Source organism: Gobio gobio (assembly GCF_949357685.1).
Source record: "Gobio gobio genome assembly, chromosome: 14".
Lineage (NCBI taxonomy): Eukaryota > Metazoa > Chordata > Actinopteri > Cypriniformes > Gobionidae > Gobio > Gobio gobio.
The window spans coordinates 47,453,556-47,475,777 of NC_137107.1; the positions used below are offsets into that span (position 1 = coordinate 47,453,556).

At 39.2% G+C, this 22,222-nt stretch overlaps 1 protein-coding gene across 1 annotated transcript; it reads right to left on the minus strand.

Moving 5' to 3' along the window:
• Nucleotides 1-14,506: 14,506 nt before the first annotated feature.
• On the minus strand, nucleotides 14,507-16,778 carry LOC307137133 (piggyBac transposable element-derived protein 3-like; the record flags this gene model as incomplete). The annotated part of the gene is made up of 2 exons (XM_079834615.1): nucleotides 14,507-16,031; nucleotides 16,507-16,778. The coding sequence occupies 2 exons, from the start codon at nucleotides 16,776-16,778 to the stop codon at nucleotides 14,507-14,509; spliced, it is 1,797 nt and encodes a 598-aa protein (XP_079690741.1).
• Between the last annotated feature and the right edge of the window lie 5,444 nt (nucleotides 16,779-22,222).

The following is a 22,222-nucleotide window of genomic DNA, read 5'->3' on the forward strand; positions in this document are numbered from 1 at the left end:
AAGCAGAGTGTTTTTATTGCAGCAGCCAAAAGTTCTGAGCTGACCTGAATCTTTTATATTTGTTTAATTTACATTAAAGTAATAGAACTTGTCTTGCCAGGCCAAAGGTCAATTAAATATACTCTTCTTCCAGAACTGTTAAACTACAATTCTTCAATTTCCACAGCAGTTCAGAGAGAAGCTGAAAGAATATTGATGAGGGTTGATCGCTGTAATCAGACATCGATTAAACAAGTGAATGTGTGTAACTTAGAGACAAAGTTGTTTGCAAATCAGGGGCCGTTCACAAAACATTTTATCTGAGCACTAAGAGTTCTTCTAAATGGCAGTAAAAGTTCTTAAAACATATTCACAAAGCTGCTCAGACCAACTTTTACTAAGGAATAATGAGAAGTCTTAAGCTAAGAGTGAGGGCGGGGTCGACCTCCTTGCTATGGATGATGTCATCAGGCTTACTAACTATGCCCACAGTGATTGGCTGATGGGGAGGAGTCTCTGTCAGTGATTTAATCATAGAAATATTGTAGAATGAGGTGTGACGATAAATACACTTATTATATTATTTTACTCTAGTCGAACATTTGTAAGTGTGAACATACTGCCACAGGTAATCAGACATTATTTATTTATTTATCAAAGATTTATTTTTGCTGTTTAATCGTGGATTAAAATCTATAAATCAAAATATGTATTTTATTTATGAAGAAAAGGTTCAGCACCCAAGGCTCTATCGCCTACTTCCTCAATGGTGTACAGTGTCTTTAGACGGATTGCGGCAACATCCATTAGGATTGTTTGTGATGTGGTCTGAGTGACTTAAGAGTCCTCTTGATTACTCCTAACGTTTCACAGATTTAGGAGCTAGTTTTAGTGCTAAAATGCTTTGGAAATACTCTTAGAGCAAAAATGTCCGAACATTAGGATTGACACGCCCATTATTTTTAAGAGTTTCTCCTAAATCGGTAAGAACTACTTTTAGCCTTAAGATGCTTTGTGAATACGGCCCCTGATCTGAGATCAGGTACAAACTAAATAGACACTAGTTTGCATGTTCACTGAGATCATCGCCCTCCGAATGGCGAACCCTTGATATTTCAAAACTTTTTGAAGTAGTCATGACAGAACGAAGCCTCGTTTACTGAAGTCACATGACTTTGGCAGTTTGATATGCTCCGAAACACTGATTCGATTCATTGGTTGTGGTCTGTTCTCCCAAATCATCAACATGAGCTCAGTTTGCTCATGTGTTGGTCAGATTTTGAGGTAGGTGATGTCATCAGCTCAAAAACTAAAATAAATTATCATAAAACAGTCCTTCGGTGTTGTATTAAGCTGTAATACATCAAATCTGTTCTGAAGGTTCATATAAAGTGCTGGATTAATCATGTGTTTTAGGCTAAAGTGTAAGTTAGCATCACTCTGGTTCCCTCAACAAAAAGCCAGTAGGATTTTCCTTTCGCTTTTGAATTATTGCAGAAAATAAACTCTGTGACCTACAAAAGTTTATGATTCTTACAGATTTTATTAATCATGGGCTATAGATGAATATCACCACAATTAAGCTTCCAAATTACTATTATTTTATTGTCTTTATCAGACTCTAAGTAGAATTTGTGTGGTTTTTGTGTGGCTCAGAATAAATCACACAAGTTTCTATATCCTCCTGGCACCCAGGAATAGACTTTTGTCCTCTGTAGTAGACATTATATTTTAGTGAATTTCTCTGAAAACATGTCACAGTTTGGTCTGGATGTCCCGTAAAGAGCACATTCAGAGCTTCAGAGATACCAAATGTTTGGAGGTTTCACCATGATAATAACTTCTCCTTGGTCTTTAAAAATTACTGATAAAATTTAGAACTCTTATGGGAATATGATAATATTTTGTAATTATTATGTTATGGGGTTTCAAATCAGAATATGACTTTCTGTTACAAAACAAGGCATTTATTTTATGCGCCTTCTGTAGAGACAGCAGGATTTAGAGCCTTAGTGGGACAGCCCAAAGGGAATCATTTCTAAACGACTATTAGAGCAAAACATTTGCACCTGAATAATTGAGAGTGATTGTAAGTGTGATGATCATCTGCTAAATGAGCAACAGCGACCACAATTCACACCTTCAGTCAGTGAAGCCGCTCCCACAGCCGTTCATGAGAGTTTAAATGCTGAGAATATTCCCATCTTCCCACAGGAGAAGAAGCAAGCAGGAGGAATTACTCCAGGAGAAACTACAGACATACTATTGTAAAGATGGAGTTTGAGGAAGAACCCTGCAGAATAAAAGATGAAGAGACAGAGGAACAAATAGGTTGGTGTTTTCCTTCATTCTCTTTAATGAGGAACATTAAGATGAAAACTGACATATAACAATACATCTAAAAGTATACTAGTATTAAACTAGATTTGTGCGAAATTGAGATTTTAAACATTATTTATTTTTGTTCCTCATGTATCCTTTTATTGAATTATGGAAATTTAATTAATTTCATTTTAGACCTGATGGAAGTGAATGAAGACAAACAGCCTCAGTTTCAAAAACCTCATCTCAGAAATGAAGATGGAGATGCAGTCGATTCAAAGACTGAAGATAATTTCACACAGAAAAAAGCTGGAAGATCTGGAGTCAACGGATCCTTAACATGCTCTGAGTGTGGAAAGAGTTTCATAGATAAATCAAAACTTAACAGACACATGAGGATTCACACTGGAGAGAAACTGTTCACCTGCTCTGAGTGTGGAAAGAGTTACGTATATAAATCACACCTTGACAGACACATGAGGATTCACACTGGAGAGAAACCGTTCACATGCTCTCAGTGTGGAAAGAGTTTCACTCAGAAAAGCTCTCTCGAAGATCATCTGCGCCTTCACTCTGGAGTGAGATCATTCAGCTGTGATCAGTGTGAGAAAACGTTTGTTTTTAAATCAAGCTTAAGAAGACACTGTATAATTCATGCTGATGTGAAGCCTCATGTTTGTTCTTTTTGTGGAAAGAGTTTTTCACAACTGCAGCATTTAAAAGTGCATGAGAGTATTCATACTGGTGTGAGACCTTATATGTGCTTTGACTGTGGGAAGACCTTCAGTACATAAGGCACATTAGAAAGACACCAGAGAATTCACAATGGAGAGAAACCGTACAAGTGCTCTTCATGTGGGACGAGTTTCTCTCAGTCAGGAACATTGAAAGTTCATGAGAGAGTTCACACTGGAGAGAAGCCGCACCAGTGCTTTTCATGTGGGAAGAGTTTCAACTGCTCCTCTAATCTACAGAGACATAAAAAAAAGTATTGCCCTAAGGCGTCTAAGTGAGCAAAGTTCATGTTCTGACCCATAGCGTACATCCATAATATAGTTTGATTTTCTCATGGTTTCCATGCAATATGGACAATTTGATTTGAGTGATTTCCAAGTCTAGACAAGTTTATACAGCGGTGGCCAAAAATATTCGAACACCTGACAGATCTGAAAATATTGACCTTTTTTGCCTCCAAAACATGATTTAATTTCATAATGTTCATGAGACGCACAGATGGTTGCTCTGGCCATCAAATACCAGATGAAGTGAGTCGTACTGTTTTTATCCACTTTTAACTTTAATATTTAGTTTGTCCAGCTTCTGCTTCTGTCCAGCGATAACAGCAGCACATCTCTCTGACATAGTGTCAATATATATTTCCTCTGAGAACATCAACGTCAGCAAAAGGCTTTCCTTTGAATGGACAATAGATCTGTACAGTTTATTTTACAACTCACCCCAAATGTGCCCGATGGGGTTGAGGTCTGGACTTTGAGGGGGCCAGTCCATAATTTTCAATTGTTCCAGGAGATTCCTTCAGTCGCAGGTAGTTCCAGCAATATTTAGAAGAATGTTTCGGGTCATTGTTCTCTTGGAAAATAAATCCAGGCCCAATAAGACGACTCCCAGATGCCAAGTGTTCTAATAACTTTGGACAACACTGTATGAAAAGTATTTGTTTCACTATTCTGTTTTCCTCTATTCCTAAATAAATGTGTCATATAAGCAGAGTGTTTTTATTGCAGCAGCCAAAAGTTCTGAGCTGACCTGAATCTTTTATATTTGTTTAATTTACATTAAAGTAATAGAACTTGTCTTGCCAGGCCAAGGGTCAATTAAATATACTCTTCTTCCAGAACTGTTAAACTACAATTCTTCAATTTCCACAGCAGTTCAGAGAGAAGCTGAAAGAATATTGATGAGGGTTGATCGCTGTAATCAGACATCGATTAAACGTGTGAATGTGTGTGACTTAGAGACAAAGTTGTTTGCAAATCAGGGGCCGTTCACAAAACATTTGATCTGAGCACTAAGAGTTCTTCTAAATGGCAGTAAAAGTTCTTAAAACATATTCACAAAGCTGCTCAGACCAACTTTTACTAAGGAATAATGAGAAGTCTTAAGCTAAGAGTGAGGGCGGGGTCGACCTCCTTGCTATGGATGATGTCATCAGGCTTACTAACTGCCCACAGTGATTGGCTGATGGGGAGGAGTCTCTGTCAGTGATTTAATCATAGAAATATTGTAGAATGAGGTGTGACGATAAATACACTTATTATATTATTTTACTCTAGTCGATCATTTGTAAGTGTGAACATACTGCCACAGGTAATCAGACATTATTTATTTATTTATCAAAGATTTATTTTTGCTGTTTTATCATGGATTCAAATCTATAAATCAAAATATGTATTGCATTTATGAAGAAAAGTTTCAGCACCCAAGGCTCTATCGCCTACTTCCTCAATGGTGTACAGTGTCTTTAGACGGATTGCGGCAACATCCATTAGGATTGTTTGTGATGTGGTCTGAGTGACTTAAGAGTCCTCTTGATTACTCCTAACGTTTCACAGATTTAGGAGCTAGTTTTAGTGCTAAAATGCTTTGTGAAATACTCTTAGAGCAAAAATGTCCGAACATTAGGATTGACACGCCCATTATTTTTAAGAGTTTCTCCTAAATCTGTAAGAACTACTTTTAGCCTTAAGATGCTTTGTGAATACGGCCCCTGATCTGAGATCAGGTAAAAACTAAATAGACACTAGTTCAGGTGTTCACTGAGATCATCGCCCCCGAATGGCGAACCCTTGATATTTCAAAACCTTTTGAAGTAGTCATGACAGAACGAAGCCTCGTTTACTGAAGTCACGTGACTTTGGCAGTTTGATATGCTCCGAAACACTGATTCGATTCATTGGTTGTGGCCTGTTCTCCCAAATCATCAACATGAGCTCAGTTTGCTCATATGCTGGTCAGATTTTGAGGTAGGTGAAGTCATCAGCTCACAAACAAAAATAAATAATCATAAAACAGTCCTTCGGTGTTGTATTAAGCTGTAATACATCAAATCTGTTCTGAAGGTTCATATAAAGTGCTGGATTAATCATGTGTTTTAGGCTAAAGTGTAAGTTAGCATCACTCTGGTTCACTCAACAAAAAGCCAGTAGGATTTTCCTTTGGCTTCCAAATGACTATTATTTTTATTGTCTTTATGAGACTTTAAGCAGAATTTGTGTGGTTTTTGCGTGGCTCAGAATAAATCACACAAGTTTCTATATCCTCCTGGCACCCAGGAAAATACTTTTGTCCTCTGTAGTAGACATTATATTTTAGTGAATTTCTCTGACAACATATAGTCCATGGGTCCAATTTTCACTAATTGGTACCACCCAAGGTGGCAAATTCTAGTTAGATTTTTTGTTTTAATCCATATCTCTAGATGATATTACAACATGATAACCTTTTGTTAGTGGTAGCTTTGTCACAGAAATCAGTCTTCAATGACACTAACCGTTGAGCCAAAAAGTGAAAAAATCTTGTAACTTTATTTGAACAGAACACATCATAAAAAGAAAAACAAAATAATTCTACCTTGTTCATTAACTTATTTGATCATTGTAAACAGTTTTTGTTTATTCATTATCATCATCACCATCATCATCATCTTCATTATATTCAACTAGTTTCATGACATCAGTCCTCCTCCCTCTGATTGCTGCAGGTTTGTAGCTTGTACACTTCTGTGCACTTTAATTTGTTGGCAAGACAGGAACAGTTGCAGATACATGAACACTTGCAGGCCATAAGCTCCCGAACAGCCATTGGTGCTGGGGGTCCCCGTATCCAGTCTAAAGTCAGCATACTTGTACAAATAACTGGATGATATTTCTCATCCATTTCAGTGAGGTGTCCAAATGTCTAGAAATTACCTACACATATTTATTCTATTTTATTATTAGTTATTAAACATTTTTAATTATTGTATTTATTAGAAGTTTGGGAAGGCTTTACACAGCAGACCTGTCCGACAAGAACATGGCCACCTGCATCAACCTACAGCTCTTTGAGGGCCTTGAAAAGATCAGTCAAAGTTTGCTACCTGGAAAAATGGTGTTACCAGTTTACCTTGTACCATCACTTGATGTGGCCCGTCAAACTGTGTGACATTAGCATATCAGCAGTCCAGAAGAAGGACTCAAAGGCTAACAACTATATCCAGAAGTGGCTTGGCCTTACCCGATGTCTGTCAAATGTAGCCCTGTTTGGAAGAAACACCTTGAGGCTCCCAATGAAATCCTTGAGCTTGGGCTACAAGCTGGAGAAGGTGCGGCTGGTAATCGAGCTGAATGACTCACCGAATCCGACAGTGCAAAACAACATGGCCCAAGTGATAACTGGAAGGAAATGGAAAGCATCACAGTCAGTACACCGGGCCATTGCCTTCTTGTCGGATTGGTGCATTATGGCAGGGCAGGCTTTGGTCGGGAAACACCACCCAAGATGTGGTCCAAAGCCTCAAAGGTAGAGAGAAAAACCTGATGATCTCCAAAGTTGTGAGGGATGAAGAGGAGGCTACAAAATCAAAGCCGTGAGCCAATGCCAACAAGGGAGATGGACAACCTGGGTGGCTGTAATCGACAGGGCTGTGACGTGGGCTGATTTGTGGAGGATGCCTCAAGCAAGGCTGAGCTTCCTAATCAGGGCCAAGTACGATACCCTACCAAGCCCCCAGAATCTGCACCTTTGGTATGGTTCAGAGAAGATCTGCCAGCTTTGTGGCCAACAGAACCTCAGCTTACAGCACATCCTATCCAGCTGCAAAACGGCACTGACCCAAGGATGTTATGGTTGGCGTCACGAACAGGTCCTGCGAAAAGTATCTGAAGTCATCGAGGCCAACAGGGCCAGTCCAGCAGCAACTCACAGGCTGATCCAGTTTGTGAGGCAAGGGGGTGAGGCATTAAGCAGCACCTCAAAGGAGTGGTCCTTGCGATCACTCGGCGGCAACAGGGAACTGAGAGCTGATCTTGATCACCAACTGAAGTTCCCACAGCAGGTCACCGTAACCTCCCTCTGGCCAGACATTGTGCTCTGGTCTACCATCACAAGAACTGTTATTATGGTTGAACTGACTGTGCCATGGAGAGATCAGCCTAGAGTCTGGTTTTGAGAGGAAAAAGGAGAAGTATGCAGATGAAGTTTTTTCCTCTGGCTCTTGAAGTCATCGGGGCTTCTCTTCTTTGCTCTCTCTCTCTCTCTCTCTCTCTCTCTCTCTCTCTCTCTCTCAGGTAACATTGTATTCATGCTGTGTACGATTAATGGTATATGTTTATCATCTAATTCATCCATTTTGAAACTATTTTAAGTGTAACCATAACCAGAATTTGTCATTAAATCCTTTCTATTACGAATACTGTGCTAACTAGTTTTGATTTAGTATTGACTTTGAAGTGCTCTCTATTGCAATACAATATAGTCACCTTATAGCAATGCTCTCCCACATATTTTGCTATTGTAACTGCGCTTATCTCCTTCGTTGGTATAAGTTACAGTGGGTGGAAATAGACGAGAAATGTACAGTTTTCTTCCACCTTTCTGATAACGTTTCTTTAGTCTTCTGGCAACCCTGCAGATTGAACCATCTGCAGGAGTCCACTCTTACAGTAAACTTCCATCCATTTAGCCCAAAAACCGGATGCTAATGGCTTGGTCAAAAGGAATTCTGTGTGTAAGCCTTTTCAGCATTTTGGTGAAGTTCTCTTAATTTATTGATATCTCATTTAAAATCTGACTCCATTAATAATTTTATCTTTTATGTGACTCCATAAAGTGTGCTATGTTTAGAGTTTATTAGCTGATTTTAAGATTAGTTGCGATTTAATTTAGATCGTTGATTTTCTTTGCATCTTCCTAGTTTTCATATTCGTTCATCGAGAGACCCAAAATCGCAGAGAAAGACGCGTCCGGACGCGCGTTCACGGACATCTTGTCTGGCTCATAGTCTACATGTCGTGTATGTGTGTGCCCCAAAAACACAGACACAGCACCACATGGGGGTTCTGGCTACAGAATGTTTTGACAGAATTTTCATTTTTGGGTGAACTAACCCTTTAAGTGTACATGATACTTGGTAATGATCTGTGTGTGCCCCAAAAACACAGACACAGCACCACATGGGGGTTCTGGCTACAGAATGTTTTGACAGAATTTTCATTTTTGGGTGAACTAACCCTTTAAGTGTACATGATACTTGGTAATGATCTGAGATGTCATCGCTCTGCTGCAGAATTTCAACGATATCAACATTGATTCCATGTGACAATATTAGGTCTAAAGTATGATTATGGAAATGAGTGGGTCCTGAAACGTGTCTCCAATAGAGTTTAGAATGTCTCTAAATTCTAATCCCAATCCATCTTTTCCATTGTCTACATGGATATTAAAATCACCAACAATTAGTACTTTATCTGCAGCCAGTACTAACGCTTATAGAAAATCAGCAAATGCTTTGGAAAAGTCTGTATTGTGCCCTGGTGGCCTGAATACAGTAGCTAACACAAATGTTAGATGGGATTTATTTTTATCACGACATAATGTTACATAAAGCACCAGGACTTTCGAAGGAATTATATTTGAAACTAGACTTCTGAGTAATACTGAAAATATTACCTAGATTAACACATATCAAAATAAAGAGCAGTATTCACCTTTTCAGATGATGCTAGTGGCTTATCTATACAACAAAGTATGGTGGTGTAATCTGGTTTTGAAACTAGCTCTAGTTGTTGTTCTTGCATAATATACTATTTCATATACAGTACATACATTGTTTTTTCAAATTACTATGTCATGGATTGTCCCACCATCATGGTTCTGATATCACCAGATTACAGACAGTCTTGTCTATCCATATATGAAAAGATATCCTCCCTAACATCAATATATTTTGAGATAGAAATATAAAAATTTAATAGATGCAAAAATATTGTCACGACCGGCTCAAAGCTGTGACAAATAAGTGGAGGACATATTAGGTTGGTGAGGTTTTGCAACACAAGGTTTATTTATGTAAATAATAAAATATATAATACAATAATCAAGGCCAAAATAACTACAATCTCTGTCAGACAAATTATGTTAATGTGTCAGACAGAACCAAATTCAAAGTAATGACAAAAGAACGTAAACAAAACCATAACGAGACTGAAAAGGGAGCAAACAACCTCGCTCTCGTGATGGTGCTGCACTACCTGAAGCTCTCTCCAAGTCCCTCAAGTCTCCTGTTGACTCTCAAAGGCTCAACTTAAATAGAGAACATTTACTCATACAACATATACTCCATTTCCTCATCCAATTGTTTTTTCTTTTTCGCAGACACTCGATAGTAACGCTGGCGAATTGGACTTGAATCTCCCACATCAATATCGTGCTCAATTAGATTTGTACACAAAGGAGTATCAGAAAACAATGTACCATATTCCGTAATCAAGTCAATCAAATCAGTACGCTGTACAGCCGTCAGATGATTAAGACGATCATGCATAGAACTCAGCACTTCTGAGTTCTTAAGACGCCCTTGTAGAACACAATCTCCCGAAATAAATTTCATCTTCCCCACCTAACGAGTTGGAATTGATCCCGATTCATCGCGGTCATTTCTAACAGAAGAATCTGTAAGCAAAACAGGTTTAATACCAGCAGATACACAAATTTGGTCTTCATTTAGCGCAAGGTCATCAAAGTCTTTAAAAGCATAATATGGTTTTAAAAGATTTACATGACACACTCTAGTCTGTTTTTTACGATTTGGCGTATTAATCAAATAATTCAGGCTAGAAATCTGACTAGCCGCAGTAAATGGTCCATCGAACTTAGCCTGAAAGGGCGATCCCACAACAGGCAACAACGCCAGTACCTGGTCATCAGGTTGAAATGAACGCAACTCTGTTCGACGATCAAAAAGTTGTTTCATTTGATCTTGAGTTTTGTTCAGAGAAGACTTTGCCAACTGACACGCCTCATAAATTCGCCTACGAAAATCACTAACATATGACATAACATTTTTCGGTGGATCAGACTTTTCCCAGTCCGCAGATAAAACAGCCAATGGACTCCGCACATCATGACCAAAAACAAGGTCATTTGGACTGAACCCAGTACTTTCTTGCACAGCTTCCCGAGCTGCCATCATCAACCAAGGTAGATCAGTCTCCCAGTCCTTACTCATTTGAACACAATACGATCTCAACAAAGATTTCAGAGTTTGATGAAATCTCTCTAGTGCTCCCTGACTTTGGGCATGATAAGCACTGGAGAGATTATGTTGAATATTAAGCGATTTCAAAACTTGACCAAACAAATTAGAGGTGAAATTACTTCCCTGATCAGATTGAATAATTTTTGGAATCCCAAACACCGAAATGAATTGGGTCAGCGCTTTTATGACTAGTTTTGCCGTTATAGAACTTAACGGATATGCAGCCGGATATCTAGTTACTTGGCACATGATTGTAAGCAAATATTCACTACCTGCCTTTGACCTAGGCAATGGCCCAACACAATCTACAATGAGATGTTCAAACGGTTGACTAATGGCTGGAATTGGATGCAGAGGAGCAGATTTCAAAGTTTGATTTGGTTTTCCAGTAAGCTGACATGTATGACAAAACTTAATGTATTTTGACACATCACGTTTCAATTTCGGCCAAAAGAAACGTGTCAAAAGTAACTTGTACGTCTTTCTCACTCCCATGTAGCCGGAAGTATCATGTGCAGTCTGTAACATCAGTTGCTGGAGACACTGAGGAAGTACAATTTGCACCATGGGATCACCAATCGCAAACTCTGCCTGTGGCACCCATTTTCGAACCAGTTATCCTTCATCTAGGTAATACCCAGATGAAAGATTGACCATTGCATCTTGAGAGACAACTCGGTCAAATAATTCAACAAGAGTCAAGTCAGCTTTTTGTTTTTCGATCAATTCATCACGTGACACTGACAAAATTGAAGGGATTTCTAGTTTTACCTTCTCAGATTCAGTTTTTCCCTCAACTTGTGTTTTACTCATAGATCGGGTTATCATGCAAGACGGTAACACATTCAAAGGACAGGTTAAACTTTCATCACCATCTAATTTCAAGATCTTCGGACATGGTGTAACCACTAGATGTGGTGAATCATTTCGCCAGACACGATCACCAGCCAAGTCATTCCCCAGAACTACGTGTATTCCCTCCACAGGCAAGCAGGAACGAACAGCCACCTCCACTTCGCCCTGAATCAACTCCGAGTGCAAAATTATTTTATGAATTGGGACAGACATAACATTTAGGCCAATGCCCTTAACCAACACATTACTTCCAGTATAAGAATCCGGTGAAAAAGGCAACACCGACTCTAGCACAAAGGTTTCTGAGGATCCTGTATCACGTAGAATCTTAACTGGTACACTTTTTTTTGCATCCACCAATCTAACAGAACCTTCTGTAACGAATGGAGTAAACGCTGAAACACACAGCGAACAATTTTCCTGCATATTGCTTATTTTTGAAGCAGTCACCGCCAAAGAAACAGGCTTTACAGGAGACAAAGAATTCGATTTCACATTAGAATGGTCAGCTTTTGCTTTCAATAACGGACATTCATTCTTCCAGTGACCAAACCCATGACAATAATTACACATATTTGCTTTATCTTTTTCTTCAAAAGAATTGTGCAACTGTGTGCTGGGTAAATCAGGCACAAACCTGGAAAATGCGCTGGATTTTCGCCATGGTTCATTTTGAAAATTCTCTCCAGCGGATCTGTAACCAAAAACGGTTTTATGAGTCAAAGAGAATTCATCAGCCATGACGGCCGCCTCATAATCAGTGTCAGGTTTACATTCGTTGATGTAAGTCGCAATACGACCTGAAACGGAACTCTTAAATTGCTCAAGCATCATTAATTCCTTTAAATCATCAAGTGTTTTTACCTCAGAAGCTACACACCAACGATTCAAATTAACCGAGATCTCGTGTACAAATTCAACATACGTCTGCTTTTCTCTTTTCTTCCAGGACCTAAATCTTTGTCTATAGGCCTCTGGAACCAGTTCGTAAGCCCTCAACACTGCCGCTTTTACCGCTTTATACTCAGAAGCGTCCTCTACACCAAGTGAAGAATACGCTTCTTGGGCTCTGCCTGTAAAAACAGACTGCAACATAAGAGTACGCTCTTCATCTGGCCAATTTCATGCATCCACAACACGTTTAAACAATAAAAAGAATCGCTCAACCTCTTTTTCATCAAATTTAGGAATCAACCTCAAATTACTCACAATATCAAACTTACACGAACTCGAATCACGTATCTGTTCTCCAGTTAAGAAAAGTTTACCATCTCTTATTAGATCCAAACGATAGCGTTCCAGATCAAACTGCTGTTGTTGTAACTGGATTTTCTTTAACTCAATGTGATTTTGTGCGTCTAGTATTTTCTCTTTCATTTCAGTCTGAATTAACAACAATTTTTTTTGTTGTTTAAAATTTAAATGAGACTGTGGTGATGTCGCAATATCAAAAGTTGACGCGTCTTCCGAAATTTGAGACTCTAAGACTCCGCGTTCAAGTAACTCCATCTTTATCATGGTTTTAAGATTATCTTTCAGACGTTTATCCTGACATGACAAATTAATTTTGTAATGAGTTGCAAGTTCTACTAGTTGATCTTTAGAAAAATCATTCAACAAATCTTCAGACGGAGCACTAATAAATTCCTCCACCTTTGAGGCCATTGTAACAGACAGCTACTTAATTTACCAAAATATTTGAGGGGAAGAAATTAGACAAACAATTCCCTCTAACTAAATTTAGAAACTACCTAAACTCATACCTAATCTTCGTACAGTTACTTGCAGCAGGTTTTTATACACTATAAACTGCTTTCACCATACAAACAAAACAAACTAAAATAAAAAAAAGATCGGAGCATCCGGTTAAGAATACCCCGCTAAACCTAACCAGGAAAAAGTCTAATCCCAAACAACCCTTCCCTCAGATATACAAAGAGTAGCCATACTTACCATCCTTAAGTTGAAACTCCCACGAAACAATCAACAAAAAAACACCAAACCAACCACTATAAACCTCCAGAAATTTTTCAAATATTTTCAAAGAAAAACAAACTTAACGAATTAATGATTAAATTAACAAAATATAAACAAAGCAACTCCTTTCCAAATTAAATTATACCGGAGCAAATTAACTCCCAAATTTGTTTCCTACCAAACAAAAACTTAAACATAGACCTAATCAAACCAAACAAACATTTATCAATTAGCACGGACAAGAATTCATATTTGTCATACTAAAAAAAAAGGGTTGGACAAGTCCACATAATCGTCAAATAATGAACAAACCTTTTAACAAATTGGCTGGACGAGCCCCCATATTTGTCACAACCGGCTCAAAGCCGTGACAAATAAGTGGAGGACATAGTAGGTTGGTGAGGTTTTGCAACACATAAGGTTTATTTATGTAAATAATAAAATATAATACAATAAATCAAGGCATAAAAAAAACTACAATCTCTGTCAGACAAATTATGTTAATGTGTCAGACAGAACCAAATTCAAAGTAATGACAAAAGAACGTAAACAAAACCACAACGAGACTGAAAAGGGAGCAAACAACTCAGGATGCTCTCGTGATGGTGCTGCACGACCTGAAGCTCTCTCCAAATCCCTCAAGTCTCCTGTTGACTCTCAAAGGCTCAACTTAACCCTTAAAGGGGCAAGCATAAATAAATTTGATGGAAAAATTATTCATTGCTATTTTTGTATGTATCTAGACTAAAATGACACAGTTCATACATTTTTTCCAAAATATGACCTTTATTTTCAAAGTTACAGTCTGTATCTCCCAGGATACATTGCCCATTTAGGGTTACATTGTAACATGTATTCTTTTTTATTATAGTTCATATGAAAACTTTTAAAACATTGAATGAACAATTATTTAGCTAATTTTTTTCATGTTATCCATGCAACATTAGAAAAATTGGAAAAAAATTAACTTTTTCTCCCAAGATGCCTATGCAGGGTATACATTTAACATTTTATAACTTTTTGAACAGTTCATGTGCCGATTTTTAAAACACCTTTTTCCTGTTCTGTTTTTTTTATTCTACCATCTTCCCTGTGGTGCCCCACACCAGATATATTCTATGGGCAATGGAAGCTGAGAAAACAGTTGCGAGCATTTTGTCCAGAGACCAGGCAAAGCCTCACTTTGCACTTCTGACACATGATGTATGTCTGCCCATCTTGGCACATCCTGCATCGGCCTTTCACTGACAGGGTGGGGAAGTGGTCAATCCTGTCATACCTCATATCATCCACTGGCCTGGGAACCTTTGGCTGTTTGATCACTTTTTCTGGCGTATCGTCTTCATTTTCTTTGGATGGCCGTCCCCTTTTCTGCTTTTCAGGGTAGATGAGTCCCCTAGCAGCATCCAGCCTAAAGTCCTTCAGACACTGGTGTTTCTGACCAAGAGCTGCTGCATCACGCCGGTGGAGGAGCCATGCGTTATTGACAGCAATGTCAACTATCTGCCAAAATATGCCCATGTACCACCGATGGGACTTTGCTGGAGTGCGATACAGGGCAATCATCATATCTGCCAAATCCACTCCTCCCATATGAGTATTGTATTCAGACACAATCTTGGGGCATGGCACACTTATCTTTTTCTTCTCCTCTTTAGAGTAGCGTCTCACTTGGCCAACAGGGTTGACAGACGCACAGGAGCTCACCAAAGTGACTGTTTTGTTGTCGGCCCATTTGACCACAGCCAGCTTTGCATCGTTGTCAACACGAAAGTCGAAGCTGCCTCTTCCTCTTCGTAGGAGGTCTCGATCTTCTTCTACGCTGCAACCCATCAAGCGGTTCCTTCGAATAGTGCCCAAACTTCTGAGGCCCATAGAATCGTTTAGATGTGTTACCAATCTCAACGATGTGAAAAAATTGTCGAAGTAGACAACGCAGTCGGAGGGGTTTCTGATGGTTTTGCACAACTGCAGGACAACATTTGCACCTAACCCAAACTCTTTGCCTTGAGTATGAGTAGAACCATCAAATGTAGACTTCCCTGTATAGACCATGAAGTCATACACAAATCCAGACACACCAGCACGGACAAAGATCTTGAAACCCCATTTTTTGGGTTTACTGGGTAGATACTGCCGCAGACTTCCAGCTTTTTTTCCTTTGTAAGGAACCATCATTTCATCAATTGAGAACTGGTTCTCACTCTCCATTTCCATGCACTTGCTCCTCATGTGGTCCAGTACAGGCCTTATTTTCACAAGGCGATCTTCACTGGACTCAGAGCTCATGTTGTCTTGAAAGTGGAGCATCCTGGATAAACATTTGTACCTCTTGAGTGGCATGACATCTGCTACTTTATCATATCTTGTATCTGTTGCCCAGTAGTTTTCCATTGCAGGCATTTTCACTATACCCATGATCAGCTTCATTCCAATGAAAGCCTTGATTTCAGACACATTAGTGTTGATGCTGCATCCAATGAGCTGACAGGAATACAAGTTTGTCTGCTGAGCAATGACTTCAAAGATGTCCTTGTCGAAGAATTTGGAGAAGAACATTAGTGGACTGGAGAGCTCGTCTGGTGCAGTGAAGCAGCTTTGTGTAGCAGCGGACTGGTGCTCAAACTCAGTTTTTCTCCAACTATTGAAAAGGAAAAATTATATCAATATTTCCCCAATCTTCAACATAAACCACCTAAGTATATGCAATTTTACACAAACTCCTGTGTGTTGTTGTGTTTGTGTCTGTGTGTGTGTGTGTGCGTGCGTGCGTGCGTGTGTGTGTGCGTGTGTATGTGTGTGTGTGTGTGCGCGCGTGTGTGTGTGGGTGCGTGCGTGCCGTGCGTGTGCGTTTGCGTGTGTATGTGTGTGTGTGCGCGCGTGTGTGTGCGTGTGTGTGAAATAAAGTATTGGGAAGGGGGGTTCCTTCCCTCTTCCCTCCACTCATTTACTAACATATCACCATAACACACATCATGTGGACACACATACATTATGTAGAGCAAAACCACTAGATCTTTCACATAAAAATTTGAAATCCTCCTCTAAACATCTAAACATTAATTACCCAATTACCTAAATTACCTAATTACCTAATTACCTAATTATCTAATTACCTAAACATCTTCCTTCGTTTATTTTGGTTTGCTTGTTTATTCTGCAATGCTCCTTCCTCTGCCTCATCACTAGAGCTGCCATTCAAATTGTCACTGCTGCTGTCATCCTCACACTGTCCCTCTGTAGGCCTATACAGCTCATCTATGACTTCCTCACTGGATCCCTCCTCTGAATCTGATGAACCATCAGGTGGCAAAACTACAGAGTTCACCTCTCTCTTTCTTGTACTGTAGAAACTGCTGACAGAAATTCCCTGAAAACATGTGTACATGTTGAATTCATCAATGATACACATTTGAGAGTAAAATAAAAAAGTAATCATTTATCCTAAAAACCTTTATCCTATTAAATATATGTAGAGAACAGGCCTCAAAACATAAGAATATCTGTGAGTGATCAGCCCTGTTAAATACCCTTAAATGGGCAATGTATCCCCCAGGATACAGACATTCAATGGCTGATAATCAAAGTTGTGAGACGATTATTTTAAAAATATGCACAAGAACATGTAAAACTATCCTTAAAAAACTATTTTCTAAAACAAAATCACTCTAAAATATCATAATTGTGAAAATATAAAAACACTTACCTCATGGCCAGTGTCTTTGTCCACGTATGCTGCCATTTTGGATTTTGATACAAATGTTTGGAATGTTGGCATAAAGTCACATGACCCTGATTACATGACCCATCCCCCCATTAGTGTTTCTCATCAACTGCAACCACATAATGCCCATCCCCCCATGGCCCTTCCCCCTACAGCCTGTTAAATGTCTGTATCCTCCAAGATACAGAAACTCTTTAAGGGTTAAATAGAGGAAGAAACAGGTGCATATAATTTGCTCAAGGAGCCTGCCCAGGTGCACATCATTCTCCCGATGAGTCTCTCAGCCACACCCACCGGTCGCAACAGCAATGGTAACGGGAGACCCGTCACAATATGTTTTCTTAAATATGAAGGCTAATATAAAACATATTCAACAAAAATAACGTCAAATTATGGCAGATCTGGATAGCCCTGACTGTCCTGAAAAAAATCAACATATAGCATGTATGGCTACCTCTTACAATACACTTCATACAAACCTGCTGTGCAGAAACTGTAGGACGATAATGGCAAACATAATGATTGTCCCAAAAAATTAGTAAAGCTACTCATTTGAAATGGTTATCATGTTTCAAAGTACTTGTATGGACAATACAAACAAACTGGTACCAAAGAGATTTTGCCACCTTAGGTGGTACCACATTCTGGCTTGGCCCATGGACTAATACATGTCACAGTTAGGTCTGGATGTCCCATAAATAGCACATTCAGGGCTTCAGAGATACCAAATGTTTGGAGGTTTCACCATGACAACTTCTCTTTGGTCTTTAAAAATTACAGATCAAATTTAGCAGTCTTATGGAAATATGATTTTATGTTATGGGTTTAAAAACAGAATATGACTCTCTGTTAAAGAGTAACTAAACCCTAAACCAACTTTTTTTAGTTAATGATCTGTAATACTGGGGCTTTATTAATGCTGTTCATTGATTCGAGTAATGTTTTGACATTTGAGTATAAAGTGATTTAATTCTATGAAATATGGTGTAAAACCGCCAAAGTGCTGCCCTCTTAAGGTAAACGGTGGCTACTGCAGTTGAATTTTCCTATTGGACGTTGTGGTACATCGTGATGTAGGATGGTACCCCCAACGGCTCACTATCCGCGCCCCTGGCACAAGCTCACCACGCCCTCATAAATGTTTTCCCCAATCAAATGATGAGAACGGCTTCACTCCAGTATGAACTGTCATATTACATGAAGTAGAAACATTATGAATGAAACTCAATTGACACTTGCTTTAACATTGTAATGAAGAAAATGCGGTTAAATAATGCAGTTGTCGGTACACGTCAGGCTTTTCTTGCGATATTATTGGCGCCCGTCATGTGTACAGATAATTTTCATACATGAGACACGCTTTCAAACCCTGACACGCAAGTGGTTGCCTCGGTAACGAACAACAATACCGTTACGTGCTGGCGTATATTGTCTAACTTATTTGAGGAAATCCGTTTATAATAGGCTTTTAGGTCTGAACTTATTGATTCAGTTAATTTGAATGAAAATTCATCGTATGTATATCAGATATCTGATCTATTTTTAGTGGCATTCAGTGTAAGGATTTTAGATTAGGGCAGTTCTCTTGTGCTGCTGCTTCGCTAGCATCGTCTGCATCGGGAGTTAACGCAGTTTGAGCAGCGGCTCGCATTGATAAGGCTCCGGGTTTGTGTCTACAGACCTTTCACCCTCCTCCACTTCAGGTGAAGGTAGGAGAATGACCGCTCTGTTGCAAAGCTGGCGTCACTCCAGTCATTCTCCATCTTTGCGACTCGTGAGTCAGACAGCTGTCAATCAACCCGTCACTGCGGGTCTCAGGTGCACGCCCTCTGACCTCCGCTCAGTCCCGCCCTCGGTTCATCCCCTCTGTCTCCGCTGGGCTCTGCCCACTTTTCCAGCATTTTTCAAAAATTGCCAGTGGGTGGAATTAAGCTCTGAGCAGGGGTTTAGTTACCCTTTAAGAAACAGGGCATTGATTTTATACATGTCTTCTGTAGAGACACCAGGGCTTGCAGCCTTAGTGGGACAGCCCAAAGGGAATCATTTCTAAACGACTATTAGAGCAAAACATTTGCACCTGGATAATTGAGAGTGATTGTAAGTGTGATGATCATCTGCTAAATGAGCAACAGCGACCACAATTCACACCTTCAGTCAGTGAAGCCGCTCCCACAGCCGTTCATGAGAGTTTAAATGCTGGGAATATTCCCATCTTCCCACAGGAGAAGAAGAAGCAAGCAGGAGGAATTACTCCAGGAGAAACTACAGACATACTATTGTAAAGATGGAGTTTGAGGAAGAACCCTGCAGGATAAAAGATGAAGAGACAGAGGAACAAATAGGTTGGTGTTTTCCTTCATTTTCTTTAATGAGGAACATTAAGATAGGGATGCACCGAATCTAGATTTTTGGGGTTCGGCCGAATACCGAATCCACTGGTTAAGATTCTGCCGAAACCGAATACTGAATCCTTCTCCCATCCTCAGTCCATTATCACAGTACACACAGTAATGAAGTAGGCCTAAACAACGTCCACAGCAGTGTAGGAATGCTCATATTGCAAAATATGCTATACTGTATTAAAATACAGCAGTAGTACAAGCTCCTGACGGGTGGAAAACAAATGAAAGACGTTTCCCGAGGCTGGCCACTCCAGCGAGGCGTTATCTCTGTATTCCCAGGGCATTCGTGCCTTCTGGAGCCTTTTTTAAGGCTTTTCTCTCCGCGCTGCGGAGACAGACTAAAGTATAAACAAGGCTTGAGAGGTGTCAACTGGCTGTGCTCCAGACATCACTTAGACATGTTACTTTAAAAAAATAAAACCATACAAGGTGAGGGTTGAGGTAGGCCTCAAAAAAATATTCCAGTTCTTCAAACAGATTCAGTGTATTTTCGTTTTGTCATCTTAATTTGGTAATTATTTAAGTGAAAAATATTTAGTGTAGGCCTATTTATTTTATTCTTTTTATTTATATTTTATCTGATCTGTAGGCTATGCTGCTGTTTGCACAGTAAAATAAACCTGTGAAAACGGGTCTTTTTAACGGGTCACATACACTCGTCAATCTTATTTTTATTTAATGCCAATTCAATATTATAATCTTATCAGTTAACAGTTAATAATCGGATAATGAGCAGTGGTTGGGAAAATTAACCGAAATGAGCATTCCTACAGCAGTGTATTTTTAATTTAATTTAATTTAAATTAAGAATAGGCAACATTATGCCAGGATGATTGTCCTTCCTTTACCGTACCTGAAGTTGCTGAGTTTTGGCTGCTGTCTGTAGATTCCTTCATGCAAAACTCGTATTCTTTCGGATGTTTAATACGCAATTTTGTTAACAGTGGCGATGTTGTGTATTGTTTAGGGTCTTTGCCACCACAAGACAAATCGGCATTGCAAATTGAACATGTAGCTCGACTTGAATCGCCTTCTTTTGACTGAAAGTACTGCCAAACAATACGTTTTCTGATCACAAGTTCCATTTTCACTTTCTCACAGCTACTGCACTCGAACGGTCCACCTAGTAAACACGTTCCCATAATCAACGGCAGCATCATTACGTCGACTCGTGGAGTGCACGTAGTGCAAGCCTAGGGTTCGGTTCGGTGGAAAAAAATTCTAAGGTTCGTCAGAAACCGAACCCCATCAAAAAGCCCATTATTCTGTGCATCCCTTATTAAATTGAAAACTGACATATATCAATACATCTAAAACTAGATACTAGTATTCTAGATTTGTGCAAAATTGAGATTTTAAACTGTATCTATTTTTGTTTCTCATTTATCCTTTTATTGAATTATGGGAATTTAATATGTTCATTTTAGACCCGATGGAAGTGAATGAAGACAAACAGCATCAGTTTCAAAAACCTCATCTCAAAAAAGAAGATGGAGATGCAGACGATTCAAAGACTGAAGAGAATTTCACGCAGAAACAAGCTGGAAAATCTGGAGTCAAAAGATCTTTCACCTGTTCTGAGTGTGGAAAGAGTTACGAATATAAATCACGTCTTAACAGACACATGAGGATTCACACTGGAGAGAAACCATTCATCTGCTCTGAGTGTGGAAAGAGTTTCATATATAAATCACTCCTTAACAGACACATGAGGATTCACACTGGAGAGAAACCGTTCACCTGCACTGAGTGTGGAAAGAGTTTCTCTCAGAAAAGCCATCTCGAAGATCATCTGCTCTTTCACTCTGGAGTGAGATCATTCAGCTGTGATCAGTGTGAGAAAACATTTGTTTTTGAATCAAGCTTAAGAAGACACCTTATAATTCATGCTGGTGTGAAGCCTCACATTTGTACTTTTTGTGGAAAGAGTTTTTCAATACTGAGCTCTTTAAAAGTGCATGAGCGTGTTCATACCGGAGAGAAACCGTACAAGTGCTCACACTGTGGGAAGAGTTTCACTCAAGCAGGAAACCTGAAAGATCACGAGAGAGTTCACACTGGAGAGAAGCCGCACCAGTGCTCTTCATGTGGGAAGAGTTTCACCTGCTCCTCTAGTCTACGGACTCATGAGAAAAAGCATTGCCCAAAAGTATCTAAGTGAGCAAAGTTCAGATTCATGATCCATAATTCGATATTCAGATTTAGCAAAAAGGTAGAATTACCTCTACTAAAATCATTTCAAATTAGTAGTGAAGTTTGATTGTTTGACAAGGGGAACCTTTGGTGAAGGATAAATTGTTGAGTATTGTATTCTTAAGTGTTGCATGATTTGTTCTTACGGCACACAGTATTGATCCTCTGTATTGCACATGTGTAGTAAACACTGAGTGTTACCTGTATACAAGATGAACTGAGCAGTGAAGAAACTATGTGAAAATGCTCATGTCAGTGTCATCACTCAAGCATTGCATGGTCACCACAGATGAAACAAAAATAAAAGTTAAAACATACTGAAGACTTTATTGGATTGAAATCACTCTGCACATTCTATATGTTTATGAACATACATTTTTTGTATATTTCACGAGTATATTTCACAATTACATATAATTAAATAGAGTAAAGGTTATGCGTTATTGGGCGTGCTATCCAGGGAGGGATCCGAGCTCGGAATGTGACCCGATCCCAGAGTACTCCCACGTATCC